At 46.7% G+C, this 14,806-nt stretch overlaps 1 protein-coding gene across 1 annotated transcript in view; it reads right to left on the bottom strand.

The window, feature by feature from the left end:
* The window catches only part of LOC149329009 (steroid hormone receptor ERR1-like), a 56,203-nt gene that overhangs the window by 14,912 nt on the left and 26,485 nt on the right, over positions 1-14,806 (bottom strand). The window contains exons 5-8 of the mRNA XM_089560063.1: positions 8,711-8,815; positions 6,744-6,914; positions 5,306-5,390; positions 224-414 (exon numbers count right to left, since the gene is read on the bottom strand). Of these exons, the coding sequence (XP_089416189.1) occupies positions 224-414; positions 5,306-5,390; positions 6,744-6,914; positions 8,711-8,815 (552 nt within the window). The remainder of the gene's footprint in view (positions 1-223; positions 415-5,305; positions 5,391-6,743; positions 6,915-8,710; positions 8,816-14,806) is intronic.

Here is a 14,806-nt window from a genome sequence, read left to right as displayed (position 1 = left end):
GAGTAGCGCGCCCAAGTGACAAGGATAGTCTGACCTGGAACTTGATTGCGTTTTCGGGGCTCAAAAATTTTTGTTAAATATTTACCCTGCGTAATGATCGCACCCCTAAATTTGCGTCAATTTTTTGGAAAAAAAAAAAGTGCGATCATTATGCGAGTAAATACGGTAGTGACCGAAGCTGGACTGCTGAGTCGTAACTCTCCTCTCCGCTGAAAGCACTGACCAGCATTGGTGAGCAGCAGGGCCTTGAGGGCGAGGAACTCCTCGCGCGACACTGAGAGGGCCTCGAGCCGCTTCACCAGGTGGGCTGTGTGTAGGAAGAGCTCCTCCGCTCGGCACTCGGACGCCTGCCGCTCGTCAACCAGCAGGTCCGAGGCAAACATGAGCCGCGTCGGGGGGCTCAGGTGGCAAGACCTGCGTCACGAACCACGCACAGCAGTCAGGGTGCTCTGGTTCTGCTTTGTGGGGGTTCAACATCCCAAAGCGACTCAGGCTGTGAAGTTTGTAGTTGGTGAGAGTTTAAGGTTCCAAAGTGACTCTGGCTATGAAGTTTGTAGTTTGTGGGGTTTAACGTCCCAAAGCATCTCAGGCTATTGGGACGCCGTAGTGAAGGGCTCCGGAAATTTCGACCACCTGGAGCGATGACCCCTCTTATTCTGATCAAGGGACACTTTTTCCTCTCGGCATTCCTTCAAACAGAAAACACTATGCTGCAGGTTGGGCTCGTTCATACACAGCACTCTGTCAATGAACGGAAGACTTACCTCACATACGAAGCATGCCCAATTAAACATCGCCAGCAAAAAGTTTTTCCCTCTGTGCATTTCTTAAAGTATGCTTTTATGCCAGTTTCTTCGAAACACTCAATTAAAGGCCTCTTTACGACTGTTACATAAAACTTAACCGTATTTACTTAAACGTTGCAAGACGATGGATGTAGTGAGAGGGTAACTCCTGCCAGCATGGGACAGTAATACAGTAGAACCTCGTTAATCCGAAGTCCTTTGGACCGCAAGAAAATCTTTGAATTAACCAGGTTTTCACATTATAAAAACAGACGAAAAAATTGGCAGTGGCTTAGCTCAGCTATGCCACGATGTACGTAGCGTGAGCTGTGACGTCACGTGGCTCTGCGCCGGCGGCAGCGGCGAGAGCGCGCGGCGATGGCAAACACGCACAGCGAGGCGCGCCAGCTGTGCGCGTAGTGACATCACTTGCTCCTCGCGCATGTGCACTATGGTCGACGGAGGGAGCACGCGAAACGGCGAGACTGTGGCCAATGTAGCTCACACTACAAAACGAGAAATAAACGTGCTAAACATGGCTGTATCAACACTGCACCTTTATTTCACCTGAAAGACGTTCACTCGAAGTAGTCATCGATGCGTCTTGGCTCAGTAGCTAGTGACACCATAAGTCGCGTCCTCCAGTTGGCTAACAATATGCAGCATTTCGCCGTTATCACCAATGCACTCCATAAAACTGCACAGCATTCACCCACTCAACGAATGCAGCTAAAGCTGGTGCTTGGGTGGACTCAACATCACCTTCATCTTTCTTGGAAGGCCCACTGTCGCATGTCCAAGTCGCCATAAGACGTTTGCACGTCAAATTCGGTGCTCAAATAGTTCACGAAGTTAAATCCGTTGCTCCCACCGCCATTTCTTTCGCCGAAGTCGGTCATGCGTGCACACAATACCTCTCCTTCACCATCCAGTGCACAAATGCCATCAGATACATCATCGGAACCATCATCTTGTTGCTTGGAAAACCCAGCGTGCTTGAAGCAACGCCTAATCATCTCTCCCTCCGCCTGCTTCCAGGCATGCATGATAGGCAAGTGGCACCCAGAAAGTCCACAGAATATTGTTTGTAATCACCATAGCACAACAAGAGTCCTTTCAGCAAATAGCAGCGATAAATCTTCCTCGCTTGCAGAATAACGCCTTGGTCCATAGGCTGCACTACAGCTGTAGGATTCGGGGGCAAGAAGACAAGTCTAACTGCTTTCACGTTCTGGATGTCAGTGTGGGCTGGACAGTTGTCCACAACGAAAACGGCCAGCAGCAGCAAGCTTACGGTCAAGGTTCCTCACCTACTCCTCGAACAGAACTGCCGTCATCCAAGCCTTCTTGTTAATTCTGTACAGCACGTCATCCTAATGAGGTAGCTGCGAATTCTTGAAGCACTGAGGTTTCTCCACATTTCCAATGATCAGCAGAGGGAGTTTCTGACTACTGGTCGTATTCCCGCCAAACAAAATGTTTATCCTGTCCTTGGGTTGTTTATTTCCGGTGACAACCACATCCTTTGAGGGCAAACGTCTTCGTTGCTAGCAGTTTATAGAATAATAGAGCCTCATCCAAGTTGTAAACATCGTCCTCCACGTACTGCTGAAGCAGCAGAGCCAACTTATACTTTTTGCAATGCCGATGTTGTCGAGCACAACAATCTTTGTCTTGTTTCTCAATATCGTCAAAAGGCATTGATAAAGGTGCCTTGTGCTTTTCTGCTGCGCTTTTGGAGCTCCTCGATTTCTCAACCTCCTCAATTTGGGCACACTTTCTGCCAGAGATCCAGAGTTTTGTACTTGGGCATTTTCTTAACACCAAAACCATGCACGTGCTCAAGAACAAAGTAGCCTGCAGAGCACAGAGCATGTCTGGTCGCGGCATACAACAATCAAACGCCACGGCAGCAAAGCTGGACCAGGAAACAGCGGAAACGGAAGCACAAAAATTGTGACCTACAGGCACCTGGTGGTAGCGCTGCCAACTAAAAGCTAGCCTCCAAGACTGGCAGCTGGCGTGACGCGGATCACAGATGTGCACAAAACCTCGGAGGCCATGGTCAAAATCAATGAATTATACGGGTAGGGGAGTGCTGGCTGTTCAAATCATCCAGCAAAATTTGCATGGCAAATGTTTAAACCCGCTCTGTAATGCGAAAGCCCTGAGGGTAAAATAAATGAAATGAAATGAAAAAACCTTTGAATTAAGCTGGATTTGTAATAAACCTAGTTTAAATTGAAGAGGTTTTACCGTACAGATTAATTTACAATGCGAGGAGTGTAAAGTACTCCCTGGATATGTAACATAAAAGCCCACACTTAAAGGCTCCTATAAAACTTAAAAAATTAGTTCAGTCAATTGTCATCAAACCTTCAACAACCAACAACCGTTCCCCGTGCTATACCAACTACTAGTGTGCAAGCTCTGAAGCCATTCATCATGTGAGACTGCGCCAAGTGACGTCCAACAACACAAAAAGACGCCCAAACAAAAGGTGTTCCTGCACACCCCCAGACAACCCAATGAAAGGGTGTTTCTTAAAGGGACAGTGAGGAGAGCTCTATTTATTTATTTATTTATTTATTTATTTATTTCGAATACCCTCAGGGCCCGGGTCGGGCGTTACAGAGGGGAGTGGAATACTCAACATAATTAAGATAAAAGCACAGGCACATATATATATATATATACAAATATATACACATATATATAGGGGTGTCAAAAACAGTGCAAAAATAGTAAGGAACACCAGAAGGTAACAATAAACATCCAAGAATTCAATACAAGTACTACAAGTAAGGAACACCAAAATATAACTGTAGAACACAATACAAGTAGTAATACGGGGGTAAAAAATAAATAAGCAGTGCGTAACGATTAATCAGGAACACCAAAATGAGCTTTTAAGGCATTTTTGAACAATGTAACATCAGTAATAGACACAAGATCTTCGGGAAGGTGGTTCCACTCTGTTATTGAGCGCGGGAGAAATGAATTATGAAAGGTATTCGTGTGGCATGCGAAAGATCCAATTTTATGACGATGGTCCACGCGATGTGACACATAAGAGGGCCGGTGGAGTAAAAGATTGTGAAGTGTGTCGTGGTAGTATATTTTATGGAGCAAACAAAGTCGCTGTATCTGACGTCTCAAGGAGAGTGGAGGTAGGTGTAATGTGTTTTTCATGTTAGTTGTGCTGGCAGTACGATGATAATTACTGAGAATGTAGCGAGCAGACCGATTCTGAAGAGCTTCGATGGTTGTTACCAGATGATCAAGGCCGGGATCCCATACAGAAGCAGCATACTCAAGCTTTGGACGGATAAGTGTTTTATAAAATTGTAATTTAAGAGATGAAGAAATGTTCGCAAAATTACGTTTCAGATAGCCTAGAGATCTGTTAGCGTTGCTAGTTATATAGTTGATGTGCTGTTCCCATGATAATTTGGATGAAAATAAGACGCCCAAGTATTTGTAAGATGTTACCTGTTCAAGCGGGGAATCCTGAAGAATATAAGAAGAAACATTAGAGTTAATTCGAGATACATGCATTAAGTTACACTTGTTAGAGTTAATATTTTTATTTATTATTTATTATTTTTATTAATATTTTTTTATAGCAAAATCCAATAGTTCGGAATTTCATGGCTTTGTTGCCACTTGGCCGGCAGCGAAAGATGCATTTATTTCTAAGAAATTTGGATTTGAAGTTGAAAAGTTTTACCCGCTGCTCTGATGCAAACTTGGGATTCTCTTATGACGACACAGGACTAAGTGATGTGAAACATGGCGTGCACATGACGTATCGCAGACTCCGTGATTTCTGGCGGCCAGCAGTGCGGCCTAGCAGCAGCCGAAAAGAAAGCTACCGCCGGCTGCACGTTGAAAGCATTTATCGGCTATTGCGGCCGTCGCTACCGTCGCTTCGTTCCCGTTTGCACCGCCGTTTTTCCCACGTTACGATGGATGCCGTTCTCGAAGTCGTCAACGAAGTTCTCGCAAATAGACACCTTTAGCATACTGTGTACCTTGTTACCGTTAGCGGAATACCGGGAGCCCGCCTACCGCCGGTGAGCAGGCACTGATTGGTCCCGATGTTGCAGGCACGCGCGTAGCTGCCGGGTACGTGGCACCATTCGGCGACGTCAAGGAGATTTGCGCATGCATTGGCTGCGCCTCAGTGATTTGTAGCTTCTCATGTCCCAGTGCTGCTAGAGCCATTGGTTCTAGCAACACTGTCTTGTCCTATGACGTCATCATGCTTGTACTTGCGAGTTTGGCCTGTGGTGGCGATACCTGTATTCTGGTTCTTGCTCTTTTCTACGTTACAAGAGCTTTGTAGTCACTATGAGTGGCGTTTTTGCAATCAGGAGCTGGTATTCTGTCGATACAAGCCAACTTCAATTTCTCCTCAGTGTCCCTTTAAACACAAAACACACTCCCAAGTAAAGGCGTGTTCCAAACGTGTTCCTGAGACATGTTCTTCAAGCACACTAAGAGAAGGTGTGCCTCACCTGTAGGCCAATGCCAGGGAGAGGATCTCGGCCCAGGTGGTCTGTAGAAGGCGCATCTGGTCGTTGAGCGTCAGGTCAGTGAAGCCTGGATTCCAGCAAAAGGGCAGAGAAATGAAACGGAATCCTTCTTAGCATCATAACCCCTTCAAGAAAGGCAAGGAAAGTGGAGCAGACTTTAAACGAAGGAACAGGAGATTGCTACCCCGGTGCTCTCTGAACTCGCAATCACATCAGACAAAGCAGGATGGCAGCCGTCGAGAGTGACACAACCTTTGTTTAAAATGGCTATCCAAAGACAATGCGAAACAACGGGCAGCAAAAGTGGTTTTACAAGTTTTTCGGTAATGTGGAAAAAGCGCACACTATAAGCCGCATGTTTGCTTTCAGGACGTCTTGCTCTTAATCAGAAACAAACAAGAAAAACACGAAGCAGGAAAGATGCTTCACATTTACGTTACTTTTTGGCAAAAGTCACCTAAAAATGCCTAATGGGCAATTAATAATGCGAAAGCATTAGAAGGCTATGTCGCGTCATCAAAACTTGTCTGCATGATTGTGTCGTCCAATAAAGACAAATGTGCAAAAGTTTGATTGTGTTAGATAGTGCGTGATGAGATCTTGCTCATCACATAGCACCTATGGGGCAGAAACGTTGAGGCTAACAAAGAGGGTTCAGCTTAAGTTAAGAACAACGCAGCGATCTATGGAAAGGAAAATGATAGGTGTAACGTTAAGAGATTGGAAGCGGGCAGAGTGGGTGAGGGAACAAACGCGGGTTAATGACATCCTAGTCGAAATCAAGAGGAAGAAGTGGTCTTGGGCAGGGCATGTAATGCGAAGGCAAGATAACCGGTGGTCCTTAAGGGTAACTGAGTGAATTCCAAGAGAAAGCAAGCGTAGCAGGGGCGGCAAAAAGTTAGGTGGGCGGATAAGATTAAGAAATTTGTGGGAATACGGTGGCCGCAACTGGCGAAGGACAGGGTTGATTGGAGAGACATGGGAGAAGCCTTTGCCCCGCAGTGGGCGCAGTCAGGCTGATGATGATGATGATGAGATCTTGCTGTAGGAAAAAATTTGGTTCATGAGTTTTGTAATTACTTAATTACACGTGAAAATTACAGAAGTGTGTGACGAGAGGCTAGTTGGTAAGACATACTGAAGACATAAAACTACGCAGGAGACAGGACACAGAAAAGATGCAGACAGGACGAGCGTAGACTAACAACTCGCGTTGTTAGTCTACGCTCGTCCTGTCTGCATCTTTTCTGTGTCCTGTCTCCTGCGTAGTTTTATGTCTTCAGTATGAAAATTACACTTGGACGTCAATAGCCATGGACGTCGATATAGTATGTGGACATCTTGCTTTCGCATTGCTCCAATGCGGGTTGCCGCAGTGATCTTAAAGTCTTCTTTTTTCATCTCGTTATTGGTCACCCACCGGGTATCTGCTTGGCCCAGGAGATGGTGGCCACCAGTTCCCGGTCGACCAGCTCGCTCAGGACGCTGACCGTCTTGTAGTGGGTGTCCAGGGGTGGCGACGACGACCCATTGGTGATCGCCAGCAGCGGCTCCGGCTCACAGTGTACCAGCGCCGAGATTATCACATTGTCTGCAGTGATCGTCAGAGATCCACAACGCCATCAGCCACTTGATGCTGAAGTTGCAAAAGATAGCACACGTCCTAGTGACTCGAACAGGCCACAGCATTTTGCGACCCCCACAGACATTTTACGGCTGTTTCCGTTGCCAGCAGGCCTATATTCTGACGTCTTAACGAAGTTTCGCAGGGTCACTGAAACTGTCACTGTATTGCAAAAACGTTTCAGAAAGGTCAGTTCCCGGAGATCACCATTACAATAAGCTGCCTGCCCATTTCCTCCCCTCCACCTCCACTTTGCAGCTGTGCACATGCATGCACTGGCAAGGTACAGATGCTGCCACCAGCACCTTGCCCCTAAGCCTAATAATTATTATTTTGAGGAAAGAAAAACAGAATCTGGTGAGGTTTAACCCTTCTAAACCTAGTTATACAGAACGAAAGTTGTGTTGGGCTTGGTGAGCCAATTCTAATTTAATTCTGATTAGCAGCGGCAGCCTCCGCCGTGCTAGCCATTTGGCCTTTCCCTCCCGGAGATGCTTCAGTTGCTTCGCAAGTCTAGCTTCTCGCTGCTCCTTGTTTTCAGCGGCTCGTTTAGATCGTGTCCTCTGCAGTACACCTTCTCGGTGAGCTATATCGACTGGGTGATCGGTCGCGGCTCGACGACGACGCCAAAGAGTTGACACACTCGGGCCATCGCGCGCCTCATCCACGGCAAAACTGAAGGAGAAACTGCCGACGCAACAACTGTTTCACTCTCTCCTAGTAAAGTGGTATCACAACGGCGAAGCCGGCTAACGCGCGCAGTTGCCCCTCTCCCAGCCTGCCCTCTCCTAATCACGTAGTATCACAGCTGCACAGCCGACGAGTACGCACAAGTGCGTCTCTACTAGGTGAGTCACATGGTTTACCTGTGCTCCGGGGCCTCAAGGTCAAATGCGCATCAAGACTGACCTTGGGAGACGTGGTAATAGAGCTTTCACTCTAAAAAAATTACCAGACGGCTTAGCATGGCTGAGCGCGGAATAACGTGCGGTAGCACTAGTTACACTGGGCGCTTAAGGTCCTTACATGCCAAAGGCATTTGACCTAAAGGTTTTTACCATTAAGGCCTTCTACCTAACGGCCTTTACTCAGAAAGCATTTACCATGAAGCTCCTCACCCTAAAGGCCTTTGCCATAAAGGCATTTGCTCCGAAGGCCTTTACCCTGAAAGCATTTACCTTGAAGGCCTTCACCCAGGTGTACCCTTCACACCTGGCGACCTGCCCACAATCCAGGGGCAGATGGGCTGCCTGCCGCAAAGCACATTTCAGGGACATATGTGCGTATGTATGCCTGTAATCAGAAAATGCGCCTAGTAGAGCTACCACACTAAAAACTCTCAGGATTAGTTACCAGTGTGTAAAATTAGATTCAGCGACAGCTATTTGCTGTGCTGAATATAATCTGTTCATTCTTCTCTGGCAGAGTGCACGTGATGTCAATATGCTGTCACTCAGTGTAGTGCCCTACCATGGCATGGTACAGCGATGTCATGCATGACACCATTGCATGCTGGCCCATCATTGTGGCACTGTGTAACGCCGACAACGTCAACACCAACTCTGCAGAACTGTGCAATATGCCTTTAACAGCTGTCGCTGTATAAGAGGCTCAATGTTGTGAGCCTTCAGCTTCGCAATCAGTGAGGTTAAGCCTTTACGAGGACGGAGCAGCCGCAAGGCCTACACTGTACCACAACAGCCCCGTTCTTCAGCAAGGAAGAAGCAGTATGGCGTTGATGTTCCCTTAATGGATCGACTGACCTTCGAGGGAGACCTTCTTTGGGGTGAGCGCCTGGACATGGTAGGGGCCATCGGTGCTGCGCCGGTACTTCTGGCGGCCACCACGAACCCTGTCTAACCGGACCCCTGCAAAAGGTTGGACAGAGAGGTTTTCAGCTCCAGTCAGTCACTACTACACTCAATAACACAACGCATCACTACTTCACACAATCGACCTTCCTGTTTGTAATGACAGAAACCAGAGGGAGGTTTAAGTACAATGCTCAACAGCCCAACGTATCACTACTTCACAATCGAACTTCCTATCTGCAACGACACAAACCAGAGGGAGGCTGAGGAAGCAAGGATGAGAATGCAATAGTTATTGGCAAATGCAACAAGCTGCGTGCCCTAAAAACATGGTCCCTATAGATTTTTACACAGTGCTGACGTTACCGTTACATGCACTGAAATCTATCAGCGTTGGTTTACTTTGCACACTGAAGTAATGGCCACATTTGTCCGAAACAGAACACAAATTTGATGCTCATATGTGCTTTTGACGCCTGAAACAGTGCACGCTCATGGCAGTTGCAAATCAAGAACACATCCAACAAATTCAGAAAAAATTATGAAACGGTTCAGTTGGCATGTTGTCAAAGGGCAAAACTGAAGATGGAACTGACAGAAGAAAGCAAATAGGGTAAGATACGATGAACAAAAATTGATTTTGTCCACTGTTTCTTTTTGCACAATAACATTAATGCAACGAGGCAAACCTCTGAACATGTTCTGCTGATATATAGGTATAGTTAGGTGAGCAGATGCGATTAATTAACTCTTTCGCTACCGCGCCATAGGCCATCGTTCGCATATGATCGATTCAAATCGCCCGCGCAAAAAAGCTCCTCTTGGAGCGTCGTGGACGTGCTCCGCCATCTAGTTAGCAAGCCTCAACAACAGCTCTTTCGAATGCAGCCTTGGTTTCAGTGTTTTGACATGAGGGGGCGCCGTGAAAAATAAAACTTTGAACAGCCGCAGCAGCGTCAGCCGGAGAAAATGGCGTCCGTATTGCCGCGCGCTCCTCGAAAGCGAAAGTTGACACCGAGCACATCAGCCGGTTTCAGTTTCGTTTTTTGCGACGAAAGCAGCGGTTATTAGTCGGGCAACAATGTACAAACGCCGGATTTCGGTTCCGACAGCGAGACTTCACCTCGGGCGCCTGGAACGTCAGCGCAGTTTGTAATTGATGACAGTGGTTTATTTTTGTGCTTCAGGGTCTTCACAACGTATGGCGAAGACAGTTTGCCAAATGCTCAAGGTCATGTCGCGTTTTTCAGCCAAGACGACGGCTAGGTGTCCATATCGGCACATCGCTGCGGAGCGACGCTCGGAGATTCGCTCGACCTCTCGACTTTTTTTTGATGCTCTTCATGGCGGAAATGATGAAGACCATGTGCGGAAACACTAATAAGTATGCATGGATGAAGATTTTGAGCAAGCAAACATACGCTCAGCGTGACAGCTCATGGGAAGACGTGAATCTGTTCGAGATGCTGATGTTCATTGGAATCATCATATACATTGGAATTGTTGACCTGCCACGACTATATCTCTACTGAAATACCAGAATAATCTATTCTGGCCCTCTGCCATCAAAAATCATTTCTCAAAATTGGTTTTTCGCTTTCTTTGCTTTTTTGAACGTAATGGACCCGGGTCATTCAGTGGCGGCAGCATCTATTGGCGAGACTTGGAAAGTGTCCTGGCTTTCGAACCACATCGATAAAACTTATTTCATCGCTCCTGATGTTTTAGAGCTTGCCTAAAATGCCAAATTTTATCAGCTGGCTTTCAGGGAGCAGCTCATTCAAGAAATCTTCGGGTATGATGAGGGAAAAGAAGTCCACGCCCCCAATCCTCCCATGGAATCCATTCAACACCAACCGAAAAAACTGAAAAAAAAAGAAGAAACTGCAAGCTCGGCTATCAGAGAACAAGGGAGGAACAAAGATAAAACCTTAAGTGAAGCACCTGTCAGTCTACCTCTGCTTCACATCTTCACCCCTGATTGCTCTTCACAGTGGCACCACAGTCATGACCCCTGACTTGACAGGCCATGAAAAGTGCAGTAATTTTTTCTCATAGCTGAAACTGTGAATAATGAGAGCTATAAACATGTGCAACAGTTTGTATATTTCAGTTTTCCTCTAATCAAGTTCTGGCTTAGTGCAGCCGGTAATTTTTGTTTTTCCTATATACTTTTTTTGTGTTTTTAGCAAATTTCACAAATAAATGTTAATTTACTTTTGCACACACAACTATTCTGTTAGTTTCATTCAGAAGTACTATAACTAATAAGCTACAATTTCATGCATTGCAATATGTGCTGGGTGTGTTAGTTCTTGTGAAAAAAATTTTTCTTTCAATACACTCCAAATCGTCCATTTTTCCGTGGTAGCGAAAGAGTTAAGAAGTTTGCGGGGATACGGCGGCCGCAACTGGCAAAGGACAGCGTTAGTTGGAGAGACGTGGGGGAGGCCTTTGCCCTGCAGCGGGAATAGTCATGATGATGATGATGATGATGGGTATTTCTGACTGCTGCAAAGCATGAAATGAGTCATCATTCAAATTGCTAAACACTGGAGCTGGCTAGTGCTGTTAACTGACGCACCTGCACTCCATCTTGCCTTTGCCAAGTTCAGTGTAAGCGAGGTCAAACGTGTGCTCTTACTTCGCCGCTTATCCACCTCAGCAGTCCACATCAGTACTCATCTCAAAGGGGGCATCGAGAGGACAACTCCATGCAACTTTTGTTCTTAGTAAAACTTTAGTGTATGTTTCTTTTGGCTAAGTACATGTTTTGTTGGCACCAAAAGACACACTTATTTCTGAGAAAATTATATTAAAAATTGGGACATTCTTGTCCCCGCCATTCAATTTAAATTCATGACATCAAGACCAAAAATGATTCCATGATAGCCTCTTGAAAGTGAACAACGCTGTAGCCCAGCTTACTGACGTCACCGCAGCTTGCTTTCAAACACGGCGCGTGACGGATATGCCTGTGCTTCGTTTCATGAGCCCTTGACTAGCTTATGAAAGCTCCATTTTTAGTGAAAGCAGCGCGTCTGTCATCAGAACACTGGAACCTATTGGTACAGGCCAACTGCAATTCGTCATCAGTGTCCCTTTATGGAGATAAAAAAAAACAAAGGTACTTCCAGACTTTCTGCACTTTCCTCAGAGCGAACAAGCAAGATTGACAGCTGTACAATCCCAAGCAGCGTTGGTAATTGGCCCAATATTAGAAATGATTGGTGTCACCCTGGTCGTTTGTAGGACTGGTTTTTACCAATACATTTCCAATATTGGGCCAACTAGCTGTGTTGCTGGGGATGCCCACTCATCCATCCACCATCTGAGAGCGCAACTTTACAAAGCATCTTGCCGAGGTCACCCCTGTGCAACCTAGAGAACACTTTCGTCAACTAGCAGGTTAGCATTAGAGTTTCTGGTCATGACTTACGACAATGTCGTCCTCGCTTACCTCCCGAGATAGTCCCACGTCCAGCTACAACTATAAGAGAAAGCAATAAATTGTCACCGATTTCGGAGTGAGAGCGTTCCTGCCACAGGCCCGTGCTCATTTGTATACTGTGCCATTTCCCATTTCACTCCAGTCCATTAATTTACCACTTTCCAAACTTTTGCCGTCGTTCCAGTCCCAGCTTGGCAAAGAGAGAAGACGAATGGAATCATTCCAAATCCGGCAGCGCCAGCAGCCCTCACAGGAGCAAGGCGGCCAACTCTGGTGGCTCGCTGCGACAACAGCAGCAACTAAAACGGGCCCCATCGGTGCTGTTCCAGGAGACAAGGCCAGAAGCATGACAAGTGGCCGCAAACCCCTCAACAGCGATGTACGAAGGGTTAGGAAGAACAAATAAACAAACAGATCGAAAGAGAAGAACCAAAGGCGAGCCTCACGGGACAACAAGATGCATTGAAGCAGCTGAGTCCCCCCCCACCCCCCCCAAACTGTCGCTGAGGGCCAGCGGTTTAAAGCAGGGACCAAAAACGACAAAGGAACGAGCGAGGGGGTGCAAGGAGAGAGGAAGAGAGAGGTAGTATAAGAGGCGGCATCGTTCTGTTTGCGGAACCAACAACCAGCTGCCGAAAAACAAGCTGCTGGCGCTGCGCCAGCTCGAAACCCTTCGAGCCCCCAGCTCATTTCCCTTCTCCCTCCCTGGCACTGCAGGGAGAGAGGGAAAAGGGGAGAGAGTGCAGCAGACACCAACAAACCCTTCCCTCACTGTGCCACAGTGCGTGCGGAGAAGAAGTGGCCCTCGGAAGATGCATCGGTCCCATTCCAAAATCGCAGCTGTTGTCGCTGAGGCTGCAGCAGGTATAAATATTCGGACGGGTTCTCCAAGGCCCACCCCGCCACCTCATCACTTTCCAAGGCAAGTCTCCTCCTCCTCTTCTTCGCACTGCAATGCGTGCAGTTCTCAAGATGGCAGCGGGCTCCTCTTTGGCAAGTCACGAGCCGAAGAGACCTTCCCGTCGGTTGCGAAAGATGTCTGCCGGGCACAAGCTTTTCATCGGCTCTGCCCCGATAGCTTTCCGAGGATATGCACGGAGATGTTTCCTGAAAGGGGTTCTAAACAGATGCAACATCTAAGAGAGCTCCAAATCCTGCCATCAGTGCTGACCCACTGCCTGTTTTCTGCATGACAGGCCGCAAGCAAGACTAAGGTCAGAAGACTATGTTACTCAGCCGTCAGCTTACACACGCTGCTTCCATTACTGAGACCTGCAGTCATAAACTGTGGAAGCACGATAGCAACAGCAAGGCCAAATTCCCTAACAAGACCTTTCACGAAGAGCCAATGGGATCATCCTCAAAACACACGATCATTAGGCAAGATGGGAGCGGCATAAAATGCACCCAGGAATAAGGGAACAGCAAGGTTTAAAGAAGAAAAAGGATAACAGAATGAAAAGAATGAAAAGTTAAGCGCCTGAAAGTGAGAAAACTCTATGAATGCTCCTTGCAAATACAACGCCCCATCTTCTTTCATTGGGCCTTCCTCCCTTGTTTGCATTTGTAATTACATTCTACAAAGTTCTTCTTTCCATCTGACAAACTTGGTGCACTACAGAATGAAGACAGATTACTGGCCAGCGGCCAGGCTGTTCTCACCCATAGAGTTTCTTACTATTACCCAGAGGGAAAGCTGGCGGCGCTGCCCTTCAGCCACCATGGACGCTCAAAGCATCATGGGGCGGTGAGCTACTTGTTGCGGAACAGTCATAGTTTTTCGGGAACATGGAGTGTCACTACTAAGACGTTTCATTCCGAAAACGCTGTTCGTGTGTGTGCGCAGATGACTTTCGCGCGAACGCAGTGTGCAAAAACCATAGCAGTGAAAACGCGACGACATACGACGCCAATAAAAGGTTTTACTCTTCCGAAATTCCATTAAAGAACCTCTTAAAGTATCTAAGCAACAACATTTTTTTTAAAACATATTTACTTTTAAAAGTGCGCCTGTTAAGTACGAAATATTAGTTTTTATAGTGTTCATTACTAGGCCAATAGGAGAGCGAGTCATCTCTTATTTTGGGCAAACTTTGCACTTAAATGCTTTTCTGCTCGTTTGTTGCAATCATTAGACAAGATTTTCAATGTTAGGACATTTGTAGTTATCAAACAGCTTTATTTTTTCATTATTTTTTGGCCAAAAGTTGCAGTTCCGCAACAAGTAGCTCACCGCCCCATGATGCTTTGAGCGCCCATGGTGGCTGAAGTGGTCTCGAGGGGTCGCCATGCAAACTCCCATAGACGGGCCGCCAGCTTTCCCTCTAGGTAATAGTAAGAAACTCTATGGTTCTCCCGGACCCATTTTTTGCATTTTGTTCAGTCGGTCATCTCCGGCTAGCTACTGCATTCCGACATCCTAAAGGCAGCTTCTTTCCCCTTTGTCCTAGACCACAACATACAAGCTTACTCCTAAATGACATGCCCGTGCTTATGTAGGTCACGCCCTGTCTGGACCAGTATATGAACTTGCTTTTAATGGCAGGAAGTGATATAATAGTCACAGGGTTTGTATAATTAGTTTCTGTGATGATTTT

Source organism: Amblyomma mixtum, chromosome 9 (assembly GCF_055824585.1).
Source record: "Amblyomma mixtum isolate Tamu chromosome 9, ASM5582458v1, whole genome shotgun sequence".
Classification (NCBI taxonomy): domain Eukaryota; kingdom Metazoa; phylum Arthropoda; class Arachnida; order Ixodida; family Ixodidae; genus Amblyomma; species Amblyomma mixtum.
Note: the sequence above shows the minus strand (reverse complement) of the source record. Positions and strands in the feature narration are given on the sequence as shown.